At 45.5% G+C, this 26,676-nt stretch overlaps 4 protein-coding genes and 1 pseudogene across 11 annotated transcripts in view; 3 read left to right on the top strand and 2 right to left on the bottom strand.

Moving 5' to 3' along the window:
* The window catches only part of LOC144695212 (uncharacterized), a 303,141-nt gene that overhangs the window by 122,067 nt on the left and 154,398 nt on the right, over nucleotides 1–26,676 (bottom strand). The gene's annotated exons all lie outside the window — the stretch shown is intronic.
* LOC144695208 (uncharacterized) overlaps nucleotides 1–26,676 on the top strand; it is a 267,173-nt gene that overhangs the window by 94,987 nt on the left and 145,510 nt on the right. The window lies entirely within an intron of this gene.
* The window catches only part of LOC144695229 (uncharacterized), a 105,690-nt pseudogene that overhangs the window by 4,148 nt on the left and 74,866 nt on the right, over nucleotides 1–26,676 (bottom strand). The gene's annotated exons all lie outside the window — the stretch shown is intronic.
* Nucleotides 1–26,676, top strand: part of LOC144695200 (uncharacterized) — a 177,647-nt gene that overhangs the window by 121,893 nt on the left and 29,078 nt on the right. The gene's annotated exons all lie outside the window — the stretch shown is intronic.
* LOC144695246 (uncharacterized) lies at nucleotides 7,685–19,286 on the top strand. Its single transcript, XM_078566142.1, has 4 exons — nucleotides 7,685–7,790; nucleotides 11,291–12,892; nucleotides 16,994–17,249; nucleotides 17,789–19,286. The coding sequence occupies exons 2-4, from the start codon at nucleotides 12,821–12,823 to the stop codon at nucleotides 18,421–18,423; spliced, it is 963 nt and encodes a 320-aa protein (XP_078422268.1). The 5' UTR covers nucleotides 7,685–7,790; nucleotides 11,291–12,820; the 3' UTR covers nucleotides 18,424–19,286.

The following is a 26,676-nucleotide window of genomic DNA, read 5'->3' as shown; positions in this document are numbered from 1 at the left end:
TATGTTCAACATAAAAACACTCGTAAGAAATGTTAATTCAATGGAGATTTTGAAATTTCTCCCCTTATTTTCCAAAATTATTTGAAGAAAACACACTGGGCAGGAAGTGCTAGAAACTAAGGAAAATATTTCTTCAGTGTAGCTGATTGAAGGGTTCTGGTTTCTCCTGGGAAATTAGATACAATGTACTCGCTCAGACTGCACATCCCAAATTCAGTTTGGACATGGGCAGCGGAGTTTTGGAGGAGCTCAAGTTTACAGTGCAAGACGTGAGAGCAGCCAAGAGAGCATTGGAATAGTTGAGTTTAGAGCCTATAAAGGTATGAATGAGGGTTTCAGCAGCAGATGAGATGAGGCAGGACGTTGCTGGTCTCTCCTGTGAGTGGACTTTGCAGCTCTTCCTATGCACAGTGTCCCTCTTCCCGACCAACATAGGTAAATGACAGTGAGAGCCAGGGATGGTAATGGAGAATCCCTCATAGAATCATACAGAATCTTAGAATAGTACAGCACAAAAGGAATGTGGCAGTGCTGCACTGTCAGAGGTGCCGTGTTTCAGATGAGATCTCAAACTAGGCCCCTTCTGCTCTCTCTAAGGTGGGTGTAAAAGATCTCATGGCACTGTTTTGAAGAACAGGGGAGTTATCCCTGGTGTCCTGACCAACATTAATCCCTCAATCAACACCACGAAAAAACAGATTATCTGGTCATTATCACATTGCCGTTTGTGGGAGCTTGTTGTGCACACATTGGCTGCCACGTTTCCTATATTACAACAGTGATCAACTTGAAAAGTTCTTCATTCACTGTAAAGCGCTTTGGGACATCTGGTGGTCGTGAAAGGCTCTATATAAATCCAAGTCTTTTTTTATTTTCTGAGGGGGTTACAGAGATAGGAGGGTGGGAGGTCTTGGAGGGATTTGAAAAGACAGGAAACATCCAGATCCCAACACACAGACAGAACTGACCATTCACAGTCCACAGGATAATAACCAGCTCCCAACACACACACACACAGAGCTCAACAATAGGAAATCAGTAAGAATCCTCAGACACTCTGCACCTCCCAGATAATTATACCTCACCTTCTCATATTCAGTAATGAGCCATCAACAAAAGTCAGCCTGTAAATCAGAAGGGAAATGCTTCCAATAAACACACTCAATATCCAACACACAGCTCCAGGCAAACAGTTCAGCACAAAGCACCGAGTAAACAGCTCTCTCAGCTGGATGTTCTCACACAGCATAAGGGGCATTTCCACAGCTGATTCCCCACAGGATAGTCAGGCTGCCTGAAGATTAGTGTGGATATTATGTGATGTAATTATTATAAATTGTGTTCGTTCACTCACCATCTCCTGAGTTGGTTTTGAGTCCCTACAGGAAGTGAAGCAGCTGTGGAACAGGAAGAGGAGGGAATGGGCAGAGTGGGTGGGGCTCTCTGATTGACGTCTCTCACAGCCAATCCAAATATTTCTGGAGTAACATGAGTTTCCTGAAGTTTGGGAAACTGACCGGTGAAACGGAGGCGACTTTGAGCAGCAGATCAGGTGGGGATTTAAACTTGTCATTGTCCCATCTGAATAAAACCTCACTTATTGCAGCTGCTGTCTCAGTTCCCCTGGTAAATGTTTGACAGAGATTTCTAGTGTGGGAATAACATTCTTCACCCTCGGAGACTTTCAAACTGACAACATCAGTGTGGGATGTGTAGCCTCGGATGTGTTTAACAGCAGGTCAGAAGAGGAAGATACAGCATCCAAGGCAGCGATCAGCATATGCACAGGAGAGAGGGGCAAAGGGAAGAGTGGGAGGTGAGATCAAGCCAGTGCTGAGGGAGTGATTCTGTTCCTCAGGTAGTGAGTCTGACATGGGGGGGTCAGCGGCGGTTGGGGGTGGGGAGGCAGGGGCCGTGAGAGCAGGTGGTGGTGAGAGTGCGTAGTGAACAGGGCAGGGGCACTGAGTGCCGGGGGCAGTGATAGTGATAGCGGGGTCGGGGGGTTGCTGCTGAGAGCAGTAGGGGGTGCTGCAGGCGACAGAAGGAGGGGACATTGCTGGTCCGATCTGGTGTCTAGTGCTGGTGAGAGTGGGTTGGGCTGAGCCAGTGCGAGCGGACAGGGTGGTGCTGGTGAAAATGGTGGATGTTCTCCAACAAAAGGAAAAGCTGACCAACATCCAGTCTAGTTTCTGATGAAAGGTCATCTCGAGTTGAAATGTTAACTCTGTTTCTCTCCACAGATGCTGCCTGACCTGCTGAATATTTGCAGCATTTTTTGTTTTGGTCTAGTTTTTAAAACACAGAAACAGAGCATCTGGCCCATCTGTTTTCTACCGGTGCTTATGCTCCACATGAGCTTTCTCCCTACCTATTTTATCTCACCCTATCAGCAGATCCTTCTATTCCTTTCTCCCTCATGTACTTACCTGGTTTCCCATCAAATTCATCAAAACTATTTACCTCAACCATTTCCTGTGGTAGCAAGTTCCATATTCTAATCATTCTCTTGGTGAAGAAGTTTCTCCTGAATTCTTCATTGGATTTATTATTGACCATCTTATATTTCTGACCCCTAGTTTTGGACTCCCCCACACAAGTGGAAACATCTTCTCTCCATTTACTCCCCCCCAAATTATTAACAGAAATCTTTAAAATGCCAACTTATAAAATTATGTCACCCCTCAGCCTTCTGTTTTCTAGGGAAAAGTGTGTCAGCCTGTTCAGCCTTTCCTGATAGTTACAATCTCTCAATTCTCACTATCATCCCTATCAATGTTTTTTTTGCACCCTCTCCAGTCCCTTTATGTCCTTTTTCAGTCTGGAGATCAGAACTGTGCACAGCTCTCCAAGTATGGTCTAACCAAGATTCTATATAATTCAACATAACTTCTCTGCTTTTCAGTTCTATTCCCCAAAAAATGGACCCCAGTTATGTTTGATTTTTTAAAAATGTCCTTGTTGATCTGCCTTGCTAATTGTAATGATTGATGAATCTGTAGTTCTGCCCTTCCACAACTTGTAAATATGACCCTTGGTCCCCCCTAACCTATGCAATTGAAATAATTTGTCCACATGAAGTCATGAACACAAACTGTTGTTATTTTCTAATTTCCATCAAATTACCCCATAGTCTTCACTTCCCTAAAGTGCACACTCCTACTGTGAATGCTGGAAATCTGATATTCAGAAAATGCTGGGAATACTCAGGTCAGGCAACATCTGTGGAGAGAGAAGCAACCTCTCTGCAGCCTGTGACATGCCCAACCACACTAACCTCCTCCTCCAACTCTTCTCTGTTGTCCAGTGAGTGGGACTGCTATCGCTTGACCCACTTTTGCCTCTTCAGTTGTAGCCAGAGAATTTCCTGCAATGGTTAATCTTCCCACCCCCATCGCTCTGGAGTCCGACCAAGGGTCTATCCTCATCCTCGACCTATTTCTCATCCACACACTGCCCCTGTGTAAAACCATCTGATGACCTGATGTCAAATTCACAGAGGGTCTCTTACAATCTGTCCCACTTTAACTTAAGTCAGAAAGAAATGCCCCTCACCACCAGACAAAACAGAAAACTAGTAGTAAAGGAATGGCAAGCAGACAGCTTCAAGAGGGAGAGAAATGATTTGAGGACCAGACCATGGAGCGGAGCACCTTAGATCTACAATCTTAATTGGGGCAGGGGCTAAATGGAGGACAGGCCCTTCAGCACCAGTAAGGGAGATGGATTCAAAACTGGGAGAGTCAAACTTTTATACTTTTACTCCACAGTCTGGAGAAAACAGTCTCTCACCAGTCACAGAAAACCAATGTAGAATGTAGTCCCATGTTATCCATTCAACCATGTAGATGGGTTTCTGAGATGAACGGATGGGGGAGTGAAGGAGGGACTATAGGGGGTGAAGGAATGGGGTTGGGGGGTGAAGGAGGGGTCTATGGGGCTGAAGAATGGGGGATGCGGGTGAAGAAGGGGGTTGGGGGTGAAGAAGGGGAGATGGGATGAAGGAGGTGGGATGAGGGGGTTGAAGCGGGGGGATGGGGTGGTGAAGGAGAGGGGAAGGGGGTGAAGGAGGGGCATGGGTGGTGAAGGAGGGGAGATGGGGGGGGTGAAGGAAGGGGGAATGGGGGGGTGAGGTAGGAGGGGTGGGGGTGAAGGAAGGATGATGGGATTGTAAGAGGGGTGGTGGGGGGTGATGTAGGGGGGATGGGGGTGAAGGGGGGATGCTGGGGTGTCATGAAGAGATTAATGCCTATAGTGTTATTGGAAATTATTTTTTTTAAATAGAGTTCTAGTGGGGTCTGCGTCTCCGGACAGGATTTTGCCCTTGGCAGGGGTGCTCAGCGGGAGCAGGCGGAGGCGGTTGGGAAGCCAACCGCCGCCTGCGATCGGCTCTGCACCACTATTTGACGCTGGTGGGCCAATTAAGGCCTGCACTGCATGGATTACGAGCGGCAGCGGTGAGTGCTGCCTGTGTAGGTGGGGGGAGGAGGGTGAGCAGGCCTAGCGCACAATTAACCATGCGCGAGAATGAGCGCTTCAATCCCCCTGAGGCACGGCCTTAATTGGCCTTTTAATTATTGGCAGGCACGCAGCCGACTCCAGCGCGCGCCTGCCAAATGAAATATCACAAGGCTGCACGATGAAGTCGGGATGCACGCCTGATGTCATCGTGCGTCATTTTACGCTCGGCACCCACCCACACACCAAGCGTAATTATCTGTCCTATGTGTGTGTCTGTGTCTGTCTTAATTGGATTAAAGCCAGCTAGTCTGGGTGTTTTAATGTATAGTAGCTTTGAGATGGTAATTAGATAAACCAAAGGAGGGTAGAAGGTAAAGTGTAAGTTTTCATTTGTTAAAAGAAACCATTCAAGACTGCGGGTGAAATCTTACACCTAGTTAGAAGACTCCGAGCAATGTGTTTGTTTTTTTTCAGCTTACTAATAAAATTGGCAGGATGAAAGGATGCTTTGTTAGTAGATTTAAAGTTAAAAGCCTAATGATACAATGGAAAATTTACATTCAAAAAGAAAGATATATATAAAGGAGAAAGGAGATTGTGTAAGTTAGAGGCATTTTACGATCAAACAAGTGTGAGAAGCCTCCAGCATGTAAGCCCCAAATCTGTCTACAAGGACCCAGAGCTGAAAGAAACTCATTTTGAATGTGACTTTTCAGAGTGTGCTTTGCCAGTTGTCTGTTTAAATCTGTGTTTTACCGTTGCCATAACAGGGCTGTAATTGAAGTCTGATTAATTAGGGGATTTTTGTAGTTATTGTAGTAGTAATTTTGTAGACATCTGTATGTGTTTACAATCTTTCTTCTATTAATAAATGTTTCATTTAGTTTTATAAAAAGCCTCTTCAGACAAGTGGTCTTATTACAATTGAATTCAAAGCCTGCATTTCCAAACATATAAATTGTAAAAATAGGTTATGACAATTGTTTCAACTTTCTCTTTGGGAGTTGAACAACTCAGCCATTACCATCGGCTGTGTCATAACAGGGGGGTGAAGGAGGGGGGATGGGGGGGGGGCGGTGAAGATGGGGGGATGGGGGGGTGAATAGGGGAAGTGGGGGGGTGAAGGATGGGGTGGGGTACAGGGAGTTAAACAGCTGCGATCCTGGTTCCTGCTGTCCGGGGCTGGGATTTACAGCTGCACACCTCCAATTCCAGCCCCGCCCACATGACAGCCGCTCACGCTCGCGCTTTCTCAGATTCGAACTCCGAAACGCTGGGCACCAACCACTGCTGCGCGTCAGAACTACAACTCCCATCAGGCACCACGCCTGGGCCTTCTGATTCCATCCTGCGTTCCTTATTCCGCAGATGCACGAACGCCATGCAGTGTTGGTAATGTAGTTCACACCAGATATGTGTGCGTGCCTATGTGTGTGACGAAAACAAAAAATGTTGGAAAAACTCAGCAGGTCTGACAGCATCTGTGGAGAGAGAAACAGAGATAACGTTTTATGCCCGTATGACTCTTCTTCAGATCTAAAGGCAGGTAGAGATGTGGTGAAATATATACTGATTAAGGGGGGCGGAACTGGTGAAGCTGGATAGAAGGCCAGCGATAGGTGGAGGCAAAGGAGAGATGACAGAAGATGTCATAAACAAAAGGTCAAAGAGTTGTTACTGGCTAAAGGAGGTACTAATGGTGACATTAAGAAAGCAAAATGTGATAATGGCCAGACCAGGGTAAGCACTCTGAAAAGAGACAGACGGCCCTATGGGGGGTGGGGTGGGGAGAAGGGACGGTGGTGGGAAGAAAGATCGACAAAAGGCTAAAGCCTCCGCATTCAAAGGATCATTCTCCGCCATTTCCACCAACTCCAGCATGATGCCACCACCAAACACATCTTCCCCTCACCCCGCTGTCGGCATTCTGTAGCGACCGTTCCCTCCGGGACACCCTGGTCCACTCCTCCATCAACCCTAACACCTCATCCCCTTCCTACGGAACCTTCCCATGCAATCGCAGAATGTGCAACACCTGCCCCTTACTTCCCCTCTTCTCACCGTCCAAGGGCCCAAACACTCCTTTCAAGTGAAACAGCATTTCACTTGCACTTCCCTCAATTTAGTCTACTGCATTTGCTGCTCCCAATGCGGTCTCCTCTACATTGGAGAGACCAAAAGCAGACTGGGTGACCACTTTGCGGATCACCTTCGGTCTTTCCGCAAGCATGACCCAGACCTCCCTGTTGCTTGCCATTTTAACATTCCACCCTGCTCTGTTGCCCACATGTCCGTCCTTGGCTTGCTGCAATGCTCCAGTGAAGCTCAACGCAAACTTGAGGAACAGCACCTCATCTTCCGACTAGGCACTTTACAGCCTTCCAGACTTAACATTGAGTTCAACAACTTCAGCCCATGAACTCTCTCCTCCATCCCCACCCCACCCCCCCTTTTTTCCATATTCATTTTAAAAAATTTTTCATTAATTTTTTTCCCACTTATTTTCATTATTTTTAAAAATTTATTTCCATTTTCATTCATTGTTTTATCCCCAGTTTTTAGCCTATTTTCGATCTTTCTTCCCACCACCTTCCCCTCCCCCCACCCCAACCCTACTAGGGCCATCTCTCACTTTCCAAAGTGCTTACCCTGGTCCGGCCATTATCACATTTTGCTTTCTTACTGTCACCATTAATACCTCCTTTAGCCAGTACAACCACCATTAACAATTCTTTGTCCTTTTGTTTATGACATCTTCTGTCATCTCTCCTTTGCCTCCACCTATCGCTGGCCTTCTATCCAGCTTCACCAGTTCCACCCCCATTAATCAGTATATATTTCACCACATCGCCACCTCACTTTAGGTCTGAAGAAGAGCCATACGGATTCGAAACATTATCTCTGTTTCTCTCTCCATAGATGCTGTCAGACCTGCTGAGTTTTTCCAGCATTTTTTGTTTTCGTTTCAGATTTCCAGCATCCGCAGTATTTTGCCTTTATTTGTGTGTGAGAGAGAGCGAGAGCGCCTCCTAGCGCCTGCACAATACGGGGAGGCGAAGGGACGCTGCAGTCTCACCTCCCGTCTGTGATTGGCTGTGCTGAGATTGACATTTACATTGTGGGCGGGACTGCAAGGTTGTTCTATCCCTGATTGGTTTGTTGGGACATCAATCAAAAAGCCTGCACACTGCCCGTTCTCCTTTGCCTCTTCCACAGCTGCTTCACTTCCTGTCAGGACTGAAAACCTCGTGAGAGGATTGTGAGTGAAGGAGCAGAATGCATTTCGATTTTATCCTATAATATCTACAGAAATGTTCAGGACTGAATATCCAGTGAGTGAAGGAGCAGAGTTTATACAGATTGTATCCCATAATATCCACACTGATGTTCAGGGTTGAATATCCAGCGTGAAGGAAGATTCTTGTGATATATGGTCTCTGGATAGTGTCCTGGTGGTGGAGCGAGTGGGTATTGAGTCTAATGGTAGTGGCTCTGATTAGGGGACCGGCTGTGTTCCTGATCCTGTCGGGACTCTTCAGTGTTGTAGATGTTCCCATCCATGTGAGTGGTGAATATTCCATCACACTCCTGACTTGAGACTTCTCGACAGTGGGGAGGATTTGAGTGGTCTGGAGGGGTCTCCCAGTTCCTCAGGAAGAGGCCGGGTTTGATCATCCACTCACAATTTTTAGCTGATGACACTTATTACCTGCTACTCTTGGTTTTTAGGCTGCATGTAGCCCTCTAATCCATTTACTCGGTTCAAACCTGGACTCTGAAGTATACCCAATGGTGCTCCTGACATGTCTATCAGCTGGTTTGATGATAATCATGGAATGAGGGCTGTGCCGGGCTGTGAGATTGTGACGGAATACAATCCTGCTGCTGCTGATGGCTCACTGCACCTCATGGATACCCAGTTTTGGGATCTGTGCTTAGTCTACTTCCCTAGTGATCGAATATTTTGAGGAGGTAACCAGGAATTTTGATGAGGGTAATGCATTTGATGTGGTCTATATGGACTTTAGCAAGGCTTTTGATAAGGTCCCTCATAGCAGACTGGTCAATGAAGTAAGAGCCCATGGGATCCAAGGCAAAGTGGCACATTAGATCCAAAATTGGCTAAGAGGCAGGGAGCAGAGGGTGATGGTAGAGGGATGTTTCTGTGACTGGAAGCCTGTTTCCAGTGAGGTTCCGCAGGTCTTGATGCTGGGGCCCTTGCTGTTTGTGGTGTACATAAATGATTTGAACTTAAATGTAGGGGGTATGATCAAGAAGTTCGCTGACGACATGAAAATTGCTAGGGTGGTAAATAGGGAGAAGGATAGTCATAAACTACAGGAGGATATCAATAGACTAGTCAGGTGGGCAGAGCAGTGGCAAAAGGAATTCAACCCTGAAAAGTGTGAGGTGATGCACTTGGGGAGGACTAACAAGGCAAAGGATTACACTATGAATGGTAGGACCCTGGAAAGTAATGAAGATCAGAGGGACCTTGGTGTGCATATCCACAGACCCCTGAAGGTAGCAGGGCAGGGAGATAAGGTGGTTAAGAAGGCATATGGGATACTTGCCTTTATTAGCCCAGATATAGAATACAAGAGTAACAAAGTTATGCTGGAACTGTATAAAATGTTGGTTAGGCCACAACTGGAGTATTGCATGCAGTTCTGGTCACCACATTATCGGAAGGATGTGATTGCACTGGAGAGGGTGCAGAGGAGATTTACCTGGATGCTGCCTGGGCTGGAGGGTCTGAGCTATGAGAAAACATTGGATAGGCTGGGGTTGTTTTCTTTGGAGCAGCAAAGGTTGAGAAGGGACCTGATAGAGGTGTATAAGATTATGAAGGGCATAGGTGGGGCGGATAGGAAGGCACTTTTTCCATTACAAGAGGGGTCAATAACCAGGGAACATAGATTTAAGGTAAGAGGTAGAAGGCTAAGAGGGGAGTTGAGGGGAAATTATTTCACCCAGAGGGTGGTGGGAGTCTGGAACTCACTGCCGGAAAGTGTGGTTGAGTCAGAAACTCTCGTAACATTTAAGAAGTGTTTAGATGTTCACTTGTGTTGCCATAGCCTCCAAACCTATGGGCCAAGGGCTGGAAAATGGGATTAGTGTAGTCACAGTTAACCGGCACAGATACGATGGGCCGAATGGCCTCCTTCTGTGTTATAAGCATCTGAGTCCAGTGATGATTAACATGGTGAAGTACTCATTCATCAGTTGGGAGGGGAGTGGTAGTTTTCCTTGAACTTGTTTGACCTGAGGCCATGAGACTCCATGGAGTCGATATTGAGACTTCCCCACCTGCCAGTGGGATGGGACATACCCAGGGATGGTTATGGAGGAGTCTGGGATGTTTCCAGATTGATACGATTCAGTGAGTATCACTGCTACTTGACCAGTCTGTGGGGCAGCTCTCCTCACTTGGGTACTTGTCTTCAGACCTTGGTAAGAGAGACTTTCTAGATTTCACTGGGCTGAGATCACTTTAATCTTATTTTGACACAATGCCAGCATTGTCCAGATCTATCTGATTTTCCTCATTATTGGACTTTGTAGTGATTGTTTATCATTGTTTGCTCAGCCACTTCAGAGAGCAGTTCAGAGTCAACCATGTTGTGTGGGAGTGGAGTCAAATATAGACCAGATCAGGCAGTTAGAGCAGGTTGCATTCTCTGAAGGGCAATATTTGGGGTTTTGGGACAAACTGAAAGTTTTGTTTTTATTTTGATTCTATTCAGCAAATTTCAATTTGTTTTAAAATTCATTTTCACAACACGGAGTGGTTGAGGTGAATAGCAGAGATGTCTTTAAGGGGAAACTGGATAAGCACATGAGGGAGAAAGGAACCGAAGGATATGCTGATAGAATGAGATGAAGAGGGTGAGAGGAGTCTTGTACGAAGCATAAACACCAGCATGGACCAATTGGGTTGAATGGCCTGTTTCTGCACTGTAATTCTATGTATGTAACTTTCCGTGGTTGGATTTGAACTCTCAATATCTGTATTGTTAATCCTGCACCATAGCAATGCGACTGCCATACCTGGAGACGCATTTATTGAAGTGTCTTTTAATGCCTTCTTTAAAGATTTTACCTGAAGGCCTCGGCCTTTCCCAAAAGCCTGGGCTTGGATTTGATCATTTTGCCCAGTGCTGTGGCTGATAGCTGAATTTGGGATGTGCAGTCTGATCGAGTGCAGTGTATCTAATTTCCCAGGATAAACCAGAACCCTTCAATCAGCTACACTGAAGCAATATTTTCCTTAACTTCTAGCACTTCCTGCCCAGACTGCTTTCTTCAAAAATCTTTGGAAAGCAAGGGGAGAGAATTCAAAATCTCCATTGAATTAACAATTCTTCTGAGTTTCATATTAACCATATACTCTAAGGGTAAAACTGGTCTTCGCCAGCACGACTGATAGCCCATTTTACACTCCACCCAACTGTCTTTTCCATTGTCAGGGATGGTTATTGAGGAGTCTGGGATGATTCCAGATTGATACGATTCAGTGAAGCGAGCCCATAGCGAATTGATAGCCTGTTTTACATTGCGCCTGACAGTCTTTTCTATTGCCCTTAGTGTGTCTGAGAGACTGAAGGTGCTGGGTAGAGGGCAGAAAATAGCCATTTTCTCTGCTCCTGGTCACTATCCAGTGTCCCTGCGGGAAACTGAGGGTGTGTGACGGTCAAGTGAAGAAATAGAAAGGTCAGGGAATAGCAAACTGACACTCACTGTGGAACAGTCTCTAACTGAGGAGTCAGCCCCTTCAGCAAAGGAGGAGAGGGAGTTGAAGGAAATCATGTTTCCTTTTCCTGTTTTACAGAAGGATTGCAATGGACTACACCAGAGAATACGGAGAGGATAGACACTGCAGATAGATCTTGACCATCACCCAAGGAACAACTGCACAACTGCGGGAAGACAACCAGTCCCTTCACAGCATTGCTCAACACAGAGAAGGTTGGGCAGTGAAACCATCATCTAGAAATCAGTCGGGTCAGGGGAGCTTTGACATATCATCAGATCTGAAACTGGTCAGTGGTGTGGAACCTTCCATCAGAACCAACCTTTCAGAAGGTTCGGCTGTGGGCGATCAGTCAGGGTGAGGCTGGGAAGAAGTGTGAATGGACTTCAAGTGTGGTGAGAGCTTCATTCGTTCATCGAGTCTCATGAACCACTGACTCATTCCTGCAGGAGCAAGACTGTTGAAGTGTGAGGAGGACTCCACAGGCTCATAAGGTCTCCTAACACGCAAAGTACATCTGCTGTATAACTTTTAACCCAACGGGAGCTAGATGGAAAAGAAAGCGTTCTTGTGTGACGTTTGTCAGATGGCTTTCACCCAATCCTCCGATCTCCTAATTCACCAGAGGATTCATACAGGAGAGAAGCCTTTCAATTGTGAGGTGCATGAAGAAGCCTTCGCATATTCAGCAACCTTTGTGAGACATATTCACACTGGAGAGAAGCCATTCAAATGTGAAGTTTGTATCAAAAGTTATCCACTACCATCAGCCATGGTATATCATTGGCATGTTCACACAGTGGAGAAACCATTCCTGGGTGGATTATGAGACAAATCATTCTGAATTCATCGCAAAACCTCATGCTCCAAAACATGCACATTGGAGAGAAACTCTGCGAACACCACTGAAAACCAGATTATCTGGTCATTGTCACATTGCTGTTTCTCGGGGCTTGCTGTGCATACATTTCAGTGTGTGTGACAAATAATTCTCATACTCATGGTACCTCTACATGCCCCAACATATTCATTCGGGTGAGAAGCTGTTCGTGTGCGAGGGATACGCCAAATCATGCTCGAATTCATCAGCCCTTCGCAGACACAAGCACATTCACACAGAGAAACCATTGACACGTGAAGTATGCAACAAATCATTCTTGGATTCATTGATGCTCCACAAACATCAACCACACTCACACAGGGGAGAACCCTGTTGGTGAGAGTTCTGTAATAAAGCCTCCACACAGTTGTCAGACCTCCTGGAACATAAGCGAATACATACGAGAGACAAACCCTTCCAGTGCGACGTGTGCCAGGATTGTTTCACCTACTCCTCCTTGAGCCATAGACAAACAATTTTTAAAAATTTCATGGGATGTGGGCGTCACTGGCTAGGCAGTATTTATTGCCCATCCCTAATTGCCCTTGGGATGGCGGTGGTGAATGTGCCTTCTTGAGCTGCTGTAGTCAAGTGTTGTAGGAAAACTCCAGTGCTGTTAAGAAGGGAGTTCCAGGATTTTGACCCAGTGACAGTGAAGGAACAGTGATATAGTTCGAAGCCAGGATGGTGTGTGGCTTGGAGGGGAACTTCCAGGTGGTGGTGTTCCCATGCATCTGCTGCCCTTGCCCTTCTGGGTGGTAGAAGTCGGGGCTTTGGAATGTGCTGTCAAAGGAGCCTTGGTGAGTTGCTGCAGTGTGTCTTGAAAATGGTATACACTGCTGCCACTGTGCGTCTGTGATGGAGAGAGTAACTAATTTAGGCGTGTAGATGAGGTGCCAATCAAGTGGGCTGTTTTGTCCTGTATGGTGTTGGTCTTCTTGAGTGTTGTGGGAGCTTCATTCCTTCAGGCAAATGGAGAATATGCCATCACACTTGTGACTTGTACCTTGCAGATGGTGGACAGGCTTTGAGGAGTCAGGAGGTGAGTTACTTACTGCAGAATTTTTAGCCTCTGACCTGATCTTGTAGCCTCAGTATTTATATGGCTAGTCCAATTCAGTTTCGGGGCAATGATAACTCCCCCTCCACCCCCACCAAACCCCCCAGATGTTGAAAGTGGGAGATTCAGCAATATTAATGCCATTGAATGCCAAGGGGAGATAGTTGGATTCTCTCTTGTTAGAGATGGTCATTGCCTGGCACTTGTGTGATGCAAGTGTATCTTATTAGCCCAAGCCGAAATGTTGCCCAGGTCTTGCTGCATATGGGCACAGAATGCTTCTGTATCTGAAGGATCACAAATGGTTGCAGCTGGATCACCTGTTGCACTAAGAGTTGTCTGTTTTGTTTACCCTCCAGTGCTCACACAGGGGAGCTGTCGTTCCAAAGCACTGCCTCTCTCAGCAGTGTCTGTCTCAAATCTCTCCCACCATCAATCCAATGATTTCAAGAAGGCCAATTTAACCTTTGACCAGATTGCCAGCAATCGCCAGAAGAAGACATCAATATGTATAGAAGCTCCTGCTGAAACACCATTTTCTCTGCGATGGACAAGAGGGAAATACTTGGATAGATTCTGCAGCGTGATTTGTCCAACTTCTTGAATTTCTTTGTCATCACGAATCTATAAGATAATGTGAGCAAGTCCACCAGCTTTGAAGGCCTCAGCTGGAATACCATCAGGGCCACAGGCTTTGTTATTTTTCATCTGTTTGATTGTTTGTTGCAGCTCTCCCATCGATGGTGACTCACCCATGGACTCTACCACAGGCACTGAGGGATAGGCTGAAGGGTATCAGCTGCCACTGTAGATTCATGGTTGAGGAGTTGTTCACAATGTTCTTTCCAGCGTTAACAGATAGGATTGTCATCCTTAAGAAGAGAAACAACATCCTATGAACGAAGGGGATTTTGTCCATCTGAGCTCAGTCTATAGATGGCCATGATGACTTCAAATACGATTTACATGTCACGATGATCAGCGTATTGTTGGATCTCTTGGTCTTCCTCTTCCCACCATGTTTCCTTTATCTTCCGGATTTGTCTTTGGGCGTTCTTGATCTGTTGAAATGCTGCCTTCTTGAGTTGTGACCTTGTGTTGTTCTGCCAGGCTGGTCCTGATGATGACGATGCTCAAACACAATAGTCTGGGCACAGGAGTTTAGTACAGCTGACTTTATTTTGATCCCGCTGTTCAGGAACTGAGTTGAATGTGTGAAGATTTTCCAGATTGGTCGTGAGCTACACCTGGAATTTTGGTCGGGCTGTTTTAGGGTTGAAATATTGATCTCCCTGTTCAATCTTTGGGCCTTGTGATGTCTTGGTGCTGGGTGGATGTTCATCACTGATCGAACAAGTCGATGATCTGTCCAGCAGGCATCAGTCCCCCACATGGATCCAGTGATACAGACATCACTTAGAACTTTGACTTGGCTTTAGACCTTCCAGAGGAGCCTCCGGCATGGTCTTTGTTGTCAGACAAACCAAGAAAAATGTGGAGAACGAGACCAGGATCTCGCCATTACATTCATCAACGTGACGAAAGCATTTAACTCAGTAAATCGTGAGGCTCTGTGGATTGTGCTCCAATTTGGATGTCCAAGAAAGTTCATCACAATCCCGCAATTGCTTCATGATGATATGACTGCAACTGTCTTGAGTGGGAGATCTGAAACAGAAGCTTTCAAAATCAAAACTAGTGTCAAGCAAGGCTGTGAGATAGCCCACAATCTACTTTCAATCTATCTGACAGTAACTATTGTTGCAAACACCTGGTTCAGGGTTCATGTTAGCATTTTAGAGGTACTCTTTAGTGCTGGGAAGATTATTGCTGGTTAATGTTTAAGCTAACAAGATTTCACGGTGAAATGTTATTGTATGTATTGAGGAACAGTTATGGCAGTGTCAATTGCTAAAACCTTTCTGGAGAGGGAAGAATTTTTTCCAGCGTGATTTGCAACAATTAACCATTTAGGTTAATAGCATTAGCAGAAGAGTTGAAATTAGAGTTCAAAGCAGGGGCTAAAAAAGCGGGCATAATTGAGGTAACAGCACAATGTGGGATTGGAAGAAGAAAATCCTGATCCGGATAGGTCACAGCTTGAGTTGGCTAGAATTCAGTTGCAGATGAAGCTGCTTGAAATAGAAAGGGAAAGAGAAAAGCAAAATCCCAAACCCTCAAAGAAATGAAAAAACTTGTACTTGTACTCCAGAGAGAGAGGTTAACAAGGGATGAAAAGGAAAAAGGATTTCAAAGAGAAAAAGAAATCAAGACAGTATGAACTGGCTAAAGAAGGGCTTAAGTTACAGGGTGAAAGAAGAGATCGTAATTCAGATGATGAGTCGGATCCCACTCAGAGCTTTGATTTGGCTAAGAATCATCGCCAGAGTGTCTAAATTCACTGGCGATGGAGTTGAGAAATACTTGTTTGAGCAAGTTGCTACAAAACTAGGGTGGTCAAAAGACATACGGACTCCTATTTTGAAAAGCATATTATTTGGCAAGGCAATGGATGTTTATTCAAGTCTTTCAGCAAAGCAATCTTCAAATTATGAGATAGTTAAAACTGCAATACTTAATGCACATGAATTTGTCCTTGGAGGGTAGCAATTAAAATTTCAGAATTTAAAGAAAAGACTGAACAAAACGTTTGTAGAATATGCAAGAGAGAAAGCAATGTTGTGGGACTGGTGAACTGGTGGTATCGGGCACTGATACTTAGAACAAAATTTTGATGATGTGTGAAAGTTCATGATCTTAGAAGAATGTAAAAATAGTGTTCCTTTGGTTATTCAAATTTATCTTGAAGATTGGAAAATGTCTAAAATAAGTGAAGCTGCAATTTCAGCTTATGGATATATGTCACATGGACAGGTAGGTGGTGGTACATCTCCATTTGTAAGCCCATATAAGAGTTGGAAAGTTGCAAATAAACAGGCTTCAAATAACGGTAGAGAAGGGGATAGCAAGAAGGAGAGCAGATTCTCTCAAAGGTGATCAAGAAGATAATGTAGAAGACAGGAGTGAGTGAAAAAGACTGACATCTTCTCACCGTTATAAAACTAGACATGTAAAGACAAATTGTTGGAGGTCAAAGCCTAAATCAGTGGCACTGGTGTAAATAGTGAGAATTTCTAGAGAGAGAACTACATCAGAAAGTGAAGCTTGTGAGAGACCCATTACTTCTGTTTTTACAGTGGGAATAAATAGAGATGTATTTATATTTGATGGGGAAGTCTTTTTTAATGATCAGGAGAAGCTAAAGGATTTTAAAATGTTCAAAGATCAGACCAGACAAGAATATCAAACCTTTCTGCTTGAACAGAAAAACCATCCCAGTGACATTCTTGGAACAGCCAAAAAGGATTTTTATCAAAGAAGAAGCCATTTTGAACTTGTTGGCCCAGATTTTCTGATCAGTGTCGTAACCTTTCCGATCGACATTGATCACCTGAAAAAATAGAGACTCACCGGGAAGTGATTTTTCAGGCCATGTTTTCGATCCTGGCTTCTCCCTAGAGACTCCATCATAGCCAGCTGGGCAGACCTCATCACAGCACAGGAGATTCGAAGCCACAACCCCCATGATGCGAGAGGAGCTGGGAATGTCCCGTAAGGGCAGCCAGCAGACTGCTTTAGGTATTAAACAGCCAGGAAACTTGATTCAAACTTCTGTACCACTTTTCATGTATAACAGAGTTTTTCTATTTTTAAACATTTAATGTTATTGTTGTTCAATAATTCTAAGCGTAATTAGATTTTTTATGCTTTTCAAACATATAATGTTGTTTCATAAGTCTAAGTGTAGTCCACTGAAAAGTCCTGATGTTTTCCCATGTAGAAGATGGCGGTGCAGGAGATTGTGCAGAGGAAGAGAAGTCAGAATTGCTCGGATGAAGAAATGAACATTCTCCTCACTGAGGTGGAAGCGAGACGGAACCGCATCCTAGGAGGTGGAAAGGTGAAACCGCCAAGGAAAGTGCAGTCCATTGCCTGGAAGGAAGTAGCAACTGTAGTCAGCACGAATAGCACAGTGCGACAGACGGTGGATCAATGCAGGAAGAAACTTCATGATTTGATGTGTGCTGCCAAGGTAGGTATATATGTTTGTGTGTGTGTGTGCGTGTTAATTAATGTTAATTTATGAAAGTTTAAATCCTACTTTTTGAGTTGAAAATAAAGAAAGATCACATGAAATGTTTTGTTTACTAATTTTATGAGGTGTTGTAAAATGCAGTTGCTTTGGAGATGGTTCTAAGTCTTAGCTCTAATCAGAAGTCCCCCTGGGTGCAGGCTGAAAGCTGCCTCCAACCCTTGTAAAATGTGTCACAGGACAGCACAGCAAAGTCTGGACCATGATTGTTTTAATTTTCATTTCTTCCTTTAGGCAAAGCTGGCCCATAATGCCCAGGAGCATGCGTTGATTGGAGGGCGGTGGCTGTAGATCAAGGACCTGATGGATCAGGAGGAGGTCACGAGGAAGCTGTTTGGCCTCTCCAACTCCACGATAACCAATGGTGGATCAGATATGGGGATGAGCGAAGGTGATGTCATCAGCTGAGTGTTTAAACCCATCGGGAGGAGAGTTAATTTGTGATAAGAACTAATTGTGAATTTTTTCCTCTTACAGATACAGAGGTGTCCATGGACGCATCAGATGGTGATGGAGAAGAGTTGGCAGCAGCATCTGAGATTCCTGAAAGGGGTGATGAGGAAGGGATTATGATGAATATCTCACAGCAATGTGGAACAGCAGCTGCAGCAGAGGAGGGAGAGGAGTGTCAGGAGAGTAAGATGTCTGATTTGGAGGGTAGTGTTGGTGACACTGCAATAGTAAAGGTAAGTGATCTGGTTTGTGAGGAGGGGGAGGCCTGTGATGCTGTGGCTGCTGTGGTGAAGGGAGGGCTCTCAGAATCTTCAGGAGGTGGGGAACCTGCGGCTTTGGGAGCAGGAGCTCTGCCATCTCCACGAGCACACGGACAACATCAAGCCCATGCTGGTGGTGAAGAAAAGGAAGATGATCCGAAGCATCTTGAGCACTTATATCAGGAACAGGTTCAAAGTACTAAGAGTTTTCAGGCCACTTCTAACTTGCTTCAGCAAACTTTGACTGAATTTAAAACAGATGTTAGCCAGAATCTGCAAAGGAACAATGAGATTCTTCAGCAGCAGAATGAGGTTCTTTGTCAGCTTCTGCAAAGAAGCAATGAGACTTTGAATGAAATGAGGCAGATTCTGGCTCAGATTGTAGTGACTGCACCTTCTGGTTAGCAGCAGCCCAGTGTGGAGACATCTGCTGCTGGGCATGTATCTGGCACGAAAGAGGTCACGCACCGGGGACGGAGGAGATGCGGAAGGAATTAGGGTCCCTCCCTCCAATACTAACTCCTCGACCTCAATGTCCTCCCTCCTTTTTTATTGTGAGTGTAAGAAATTGGGGTCTTCAATAAACAGGTATTTTCTTTATAGTATAGAACGTTTGAGATTAGCTGAACAGCATTGATTCTCTTTCTGGAAAGAAAATTTCTAAATACTTTGTTCTAAACAGTCCGTAGAAATGGCAAGGTCACTTGTTTCAGGCTGCCATGTTAACGTTCCTAAATTGGCGTCTTGTGTAACCCCTTATCTATGCAAATGTTTAGAAAGGGCCAGGAAATGACCCTCAGCAGGATGCAAACTAAAAAGCTGACCTTGAGTAGGGTGACGAACAGGGCAGGTGGTAACCATCCTGACAGTTTGGATACCGACCTGTTTCCATTGGTCAGAAGGGTTTGAATAGAAGATTGACACTGGGTAAGCTACCCGATCCCAGAAAAGGGTATATTAACAGCTGCTCAGAGGCAGGAGGCAGTGTGGGGCTGGAGAAGTGGTAGTGCTCATCAAGAAGTCGTCATCTTCAAATGGAAGAGGAAGAAGAGGGGGAGGAGGAGGAAGACCGAAGGAAGAGTTTCCCAACACTTCGACTAGAGAGCAGGATACTGGTATCACAAGCTACTGCGATCAACCCAGTCTGTTCGTCCTTCGGGATCAGTAAACTGCCCTCAGCTGTCACGGGTCCTATACTTTTTCTGTCTAATTAGTCAATACATCATATCTAAACTGTTGCTTCTTAATAAACTTAAAATTGCTTATGAGTAGTCGACTGCCTATCTTCGGTATCTGTGGCACCCCCCCCACCCACCGAATCCAAAAATCTTACATGAGGGATATTTTTCTGCCTTTTTGGTCTGGATTTTTGCCATGACAGACAGCCTGTCCATCATGACAACAACGGCAGGAGAGGCCTGAATACAGAAGTCCCGCCCCAGATCACATCTACCATTTTCGCGGGGCCAGGAATGGGCCGGGTCAGAATTTGCACAGGAGCATTTCGCAGATGCAGCTGTCCATAGAAATCACCAGCTGCCTCCACTCATGTGATTTTGGAGTGAGAGGTGTCTGAAACCTGATGTGAGCAGATTAGTCCCAATAGGAGCAGGTCTGAACTTCATGGATTCGTTTGGATAGATAGGGTACCATTCTGGAGAGGAAAGGTATCCTGTTTGATATGGTCTCCAGACCAGGGGTGGTAAGCTGCCCTTTGGGGAATGCGGGGATGTGGGTGTCACTGGTTAGGCCAGCATTTATTGCCCTTGTGAACTGCCTTCTTGAACTGCTGCAGTCCATGTGGTGTAGGTACAACCACAGTGCTGCTAGGAAGGGAGTTCCAGGATTCTGAACTAGTGACAGTGAAGGAACGGTGATATATTTCCTCGGTCCAGTTCCATTCCTTTTAGACTTTTTAGCACATTGATACTACTGAGTGGCTTGCTAGGCCATTTCAGAGGGCAGTTAAGAGTCAACCACATTGCTGTGGGTCTGGAGTCACATGTAGGCCAGACCTGGTAAGGACGGCAGATTTCCTTCCTTAAAGGGCATTAATGAACCAGATGGGTTTTTATGACAGTCGACAATGGTTTCATGGTCATTAGATTTTTTAATTCCAGATTTTTATTGAATTCCAATTTCACCATCTGCCAAGGTGGAACTCAAACCCTGGTCTCCAGAGCATTACCCTGGTCTCTGGAATACTAGTCCAGCAACAATACCACAACGCCGCTGCCTTCCCCTACAGGTAAGCTTCCCTTTGGGAGAGGTCAGGTGCCCCTTGGGAGAAGTAAAATGCCCTTTCAGATTGCTAAAAGTAAGCATTAATGCCCAAGGAAGTGTATGAACTCATTGAACCTGTGAAGATCATTGGAATTGTCTGTTAAAAAGAAAAACTGTTAAGAGGAGCTGTGAATTGTCAAAAGTGTCAAGATGAATTGTCAAAGGGAGCTGTCAAGGCATTTAAAACTCCTGCTTTTAACTCCGAAAGAAACTGTCTGGAGTGTTAAAAAATAGTTGCCAGCTTTTTCGCACTAAGCCTTGACATAAGCCTTAGGGCTGCCTTGGCTGCATGACAGTTTTCACAACCATCCATTATCACAGTTGGGTGCCTGCCATTTCAGTTTGATTGACAGCTTCAAGTGTTTATGGACTCTTTGAAGTGGGACTATGAATTTCAATATAATATTAAAGCTAAAATACTGCAGGTGCTTGAAACTGAAATAAAAACAGAAAATGCTGGAAAATTTCAGGTCTGGCAGCATCTGTGAAGAGAGAAACAGAATTAACGTTTCAAGTCCATGTGACTTCTTCAGAGTGAAAGAGAAATAGTAATGTGATGGATTTTATACTGGTTAGGAGGGGGTGGAGCAAAATAGGTCAGGGATAGGTGGGAGCTCAGGAGAGATTGACAAAGATGTCATGGATACAAAGCAAAGGGAGTGTTAATGGGAGTGTTAAAGACTAAAGAAGGTGCTGATAGTGGCATAAAGGTAAGAGAACAGAATGTGTTAATAGCAGAATAAGGGTCAGCGCTCTGTGAAAGCACAACACATGGCCCTGTGGGGGTTGGGGAAAAAGATCAGAAACATAGAAAAAATTAATAAAAATTTTTTTCAATTAAAAATTGGAATTAAAAAAGGGGTAAAGAGGGAGAAGAGAGTTCATGGTCTGAAATTGAACTCAATGTTAAGTCCGGAAGATTATAAAGTGCCTAATCGGAAGATGAGGTGCTGTTCCTCCAGTTTGATTTGGGATCCACCAGACCATTGCAGCAGGCCAAGGACAGGCATGAGAGCAGGATGGTGTGTTGAAATCGCAAGCGACCGGAAGGTTTGGGTCATGCTTGTGGACTGAGCAAAGATGTTCCACAAAGCAGTCATCCAGTCTGCATTTGGTCTCCCCGATGTAGGGCACACCACTTTGGGAGCAGTGAATACGTTAGACCAAATTGAAGGAGGTGTAAGTGAAGCGCTCCTTCATCTGAAACAGAGTGTTTGGGGCCATGGACAGTGAAGAGGGAGGAGTAAAGGGGCAGGTGTTGCACCTCCTGCATTTGCGTGGGAAGTTTCTGTGGGAAAGGGGTGGAAGTTGAGGATAATGGAGGAGAAGGCCAGGGTATCACGGAGGAAACGGTCCCTATGGAATGCTGACAAGGGGGGAGGGGAAGATGTGTTTGCTGGTGACATCATGTTGGACTTGGTGGAAATGGCAGAGGATGATCCTTTGAATGTGGAGGCTGGTGGGGGTGAAAAATGAGGACAAGGGAGACCCTATCATGGTTCTGGGACAGAGGGGAAAGGGTGAGGGCAGAGGCGCGGGAGATGGTTTGGACGAAGGTGAGGGCCCTGTCAACTACCGCGGTGGGGGAGTCCTCGGTTAAGGCAAAAGGAAGGCATATCAGAAGTGCCATTTTGAAAGGTTGCATCGTCTGAACAGATGCGATGGTGGTGGAGGACCTGAAAGAATGGCATGGAGTCCTTACAGGAAGCAAGGTGTGAGGAGCTGTAGTCGAGGTAGCTGTGGGAGTCGGTGGGCTTGTAATGAATATTGGTGGACAGTCTAGCACCAGAAATTGAGTCAGAGAGGTCAAGGAAGGGAAGGGATGGATCATATGAAGGTGATAGAGGGGTGGAGATTGGAAGCAAAATTAATAAAAAATTTTCCAGGTCCAGATGAGAGCATGAAGCCGAAGCAGTCATCGATGTACTGAAAAAGAGTTGTGGGAGAGGGCCTGATTCGGACTGGAACAAGGAATGTTCCACATAGCCCACAAAAAGACAGGCATAACTGGGGCCCATGCAGGTACCCATAGCCACACCTTTTATTTAGAGGAAGTGAGACAAATTTAAGGAGAAATTGTTCAGTGAGAGACTAGTTCAGCCAGATGGAGGAGAGTAGTGGTGGATGGGGATTGTTTGGGCCTCTGTTTGAGGAAGAAGCGGAGAGCCATCAGACCATCCCGGTGGGGGATGGAGGTGTAGAGGGATTGGATATCCATGGTGAAGAGGAGGCAGTTAGGGTCAGGGAACTGGAAATTGTTGATATGACATAGGGCATCAGAGGAATCGCAGATGTAGGTGGGAAGAGACTGGACAAGGGGAGAGAGAACTGAGTCAAGATAGGAAGAAATGAGTTCCATAGGGTGGGAACAGGCTGACACGATGGGTCTACCATGAAAGTCCTGTTTTTGGGTAGGAGGTGGAAGCGGGCTGTCCAAGGTTGGGAGACTATGAGGTTGGAAGCTGTGGAGGGAAGATCTCCAGAGGAGATGAGGTCAGTGGCAATCCTGGAAACAATGGCTGGGTCATGGTCGATGGAGGAGGTAGGAGGGAGTGTCTGAGATTTGGCGCTCAGCCTCTGCGAGGTAGAGGTCAGTATGCCGGACAACAACAGCACCACCCTTGTCAGCAGGTTTGATAAAGTCAGGACTGGACCTGAGAGAACAGAGTGCAGCAAATTCAGAAGGAGTCAGGTTAGAGTGGGTGAGAGGAGCAGAGAAATTGAGACGGCCGATGTCACGCTGACAGTTCTCAATGAAAAGATCAAGAGCGGGTAAGAGGCCTAATAGAGGGGTCCAGGTGGAGGGACAATACTGGAGGCAGGTGAAAGGATCTGTTGAACGGGGGCAGGGGGGAGTGGGAGGACTCCTGCCCAAATAAGGTTGCACGGAGACGAAGGTGACAGAAGAAGAGATCAGCATCATGCTGAACTCAAAATTCATTGAGGTGAGGGCATAAGGGTATGAAACTGAGTCCTTTGCTGAGTACAGAATGTTCAGCAGGGAGGGGGAGGTCAGAGGATATAGTTAATACATGGCAAGAGCTGGGATTAGGAGGGATGGGAAGGGGTGGAGGATCCCAGATGGGCATTGGTATCAATAAGTTATTGGAGTTACGTCCCTTAACACTTGAAAGGAAGAGAAAAGTTTCTTGCTGAGGCGTCGGATGAGATGAAGAATAAAATGAAACTGGGGACAAGGACAGCTTTGAGCTAGGGTGAGTCGGTGTTACTGGAGGGAGAGGTCAAGTGTGTACATATGGTGGGGCATGGCGTGTGGATCTCAGGATGCGGTGAGAACAGCAGTCCGAGGAGTGTTGTATGTCCCAGAGATACCTGTAACCCTGGGTGGATTCAAAACACAAGGGATGGAACTTCAGTTGGAATCCACGTTGGGTAAGTCGGAGACAGAGACAGTCGCTAAGGAAGGAAATATGGCTGTGAAAGCGAGTTTTGGTAAACACCTTGTCAAACACCAGGAGGGAAATGGAAAGCAATGAAGGTGAACAAGGTGAAAGAGACAAACGTGTCGGAGAGAAGAGCAGTACTTCTTTAAGGTAGGAATTCCTGGAAGAGAAGCGGCAGTGAATTAAACAGTAAGATAAAAGCAAAATATTCCAGATGCTGGAAATCTGAAAGAGAAACAGAAAATGCTGGAAAAACTCAGCAGGTCTGGCAGCATCTGTAACAAGAGAAACAGAGTTAATGTTTCGAGTCCATGTGATTCTTCTTCAGAGCTAAAGAGAAGTAGAAATGTGATGGATTTTATACTGTACAAGAGGGAGTGGAGCAAAATAGAAGGTCAGGGACGGGGGGAGCTCAGGAGAGATTGACAAAGATGTCATGAATGCTTGTTTTTATAGGGAATTATGAAATTGAATGAAATGTTTGTTGTTTATAAGGGATAATGTAATTTAAGGAATGTAAATGTAGTAATTGGGTTTTAATAAATGAATGTTTAAAAAAAACTGCAACATTTTATTTAATCTCAGCTGGGTCCTGAGGTCGGCCCATTGTGGATACTGGGTGAGGTGGTATGGTAGGTGTAAAAGCAAAGGGCAGTGGGTGGGGGCATGGGTTGGTTTAGGTTGGCAAGAAGTTGGCATTGGGACTACAAAGGCCCAGGGGAATGGGTGGGTGGCAGGGATTGACATAGAGGGTATGAAAGAGTTGGATGCATACGTTAGCATTGAGAGTATGAGGGGCCATGGGTGAGAGGCATAAGATGGCATAGAGGGTATGAGGGGCATGGAGGGAATGAGTGGGGGCATAGGTTGGCATGGATGGGGTACATGGAGTGTGAGGGGTAGGGGCTGGAGAGTTGTTTTATGTTTCTCTTTTATTAAACTTTGATACAGTTGCACCCAGCGCGCCTTCTCACTCAGCAGCCTCTGCACTCATTCCAGGGTTTCTTGGACCGACTCACAGGGAATGAAATTCCCAACTTCCCGGCTCTTTCTCCAAGCTCGGCTTTGATCCAGTCAAACAGTTCAGCACAAAGCACCGAGTAAACAGCTCTCTCAGCTGGATCTTATCACAAGGCATAAGGGGCATTTCCACAGGCTGATTCCCCACAGGATAGTCAGACTGCCTGAACATTAGTGTGGATATTATGGCATTCAATCCATTGGCAACTTGATCCATCACTCACTGAATATTTCTAGTGATTGTTGCTTTCAGGCCAGCCTTATTGAGTGAGGGTCATTTGGTCAGAACAGCCAATCAACACAGCACGGGGAAGCTTATAAGGGGCAGAGTTTTCCAAGTCTAGAGTGTGTAATGTAGCCCTGCAGCTAATCCAGCAGCTCCGTAAATAAAGTTTGTTGTTCAACTAAAGAAGCCTCTTGGTAGTACATCTCTACATCTGGCGACAAGGATAAATCATTTTGGTGCTGGCTCTCGCTATACAACTGTGACTAACTCGTTTTAAAGAAGGAAAGAAAATATACTTGCCAGCTCTTTAGGAGGATCGACCCATTACACTCCTCCATGGAGGAGCGGACTCAATACATCGAGAGCCTCAGGTTTTATTTCCAAACCAACGAAATAGGGGAGGTGGCAAAGCGTGAAGCAGTTCTCTTGATTGTCCATGGGAGTCAAACCGACGGACCCGAGTGCGCCCAGCTCCAAATCGTTCAATCAGCTCGTGGATTTCGTGAAGGGCCATTTTCAGCCCAACCATCAGTCAAGATTCAAATTTAATACAAGGGTGAGGGCCCCAGGCAAATGGATTGTGACCTATATTGCTAAGTTGAAGCAATTGTCAGAGCATTGTGATTTTGGAGCGACCTTGAACAACATGCTACAGCATGGGATTGGTTAGTTTGTGGCGTATGCAACAACACCATTCAGCATTGATTGCTGGCAGAAGTCGATATAAATTTTAAACGAGCCATGGCGATAATACTGGCTGGTGAAAGCGCAGAAAAAAACTTTCCGGAATTACAAAGCTTGCAAAATGGTGCCGTTTACCAGTTTGGGCGGGAACCTGCAGCCAGGCATGGTGCCAAAACTGCAGAAGCAGCCACAAAGTGGGAATCATTCCCTTTCAACCAGAAATCAAAAGAAAGGAGGAAATCAGACAGCGATCCAGAAGTTGAAATGTCACCAATGTGAGGGTAACCACACTCCTAAAACATGTAGATTTAAGGAGGCCGAGTGCTATTACTATCGCAAAAGAGGACATTTGATAAAGCAGTGCAGAACTAAATCCAGACTGCCAAGTAACCAACCAGCAAAAATGTTAGAAGTACATTACATGAAAGAGCCTGAAGTAACTGATTCGGACATGCACTCTCTTAAGAACATAAGAACTAGGAGCAGGAGTAGGCTATTCAGTCCCTCGAGCCTGCCCCGTCATTCATTACGATCATGGCTGATTTCATTTTGGCCTCAACTCCAATTTCCCGCCCTCTTCCCATAGTCTTTCAACCTGTTACTAATTAAAAATCTGTCTATCTCCTCCTCAAATTTATTCAGCGTCCCGGCATCCACTGCACTCTGGGAGGTAGTGAATTCCGCAGATTCACGACCCTTTGAGAAAAGTAATTCCTCCTCATCTCTGATATAAATCTACCACCCCTTAGCCTAAAACTATGACCTCTTGTTCTAGAATGCCCCACAAGAGGAAACATCCGCTCCACGTCTACTTTGTCTATCCCCTTTCGCATCTTATATACCTCAATTAGATCTCCTCTCATCCTTCTAAACTCTAGTGAGTATAGGCCTAAACTGCCCAATCTCTCTTCATAAGACAAGCCCTGCATCTCTGGAATCAATCTAGTGAACCTCCTCTGAACCGCCTCCAATGCAACTACATCCTTCCTCAAGTAAGGGGACCAAAACTGTGCACAGTACTCCAGGTGCGGTCTCACCAAT

This window comes from Cetorhinus maximus, chromosome 21 (genome assembly GCF_964194155.1).
Source record: "Cetorhinus maximus chromosome 21, sCetMax3.hap1.1, whole genome shotgun sequence".
Classification (NCBI taxonomy): domain Eukaryota; kingdom Metazoa; phylum Chordata; class Chondrichthyes; order Lamniformes; family Cetorhinidae; genus Cetorhinus; species Cetorhinus maximus.
This window is presented reverse-complemented; position numbering and strand designations above follow the sequence as displayed.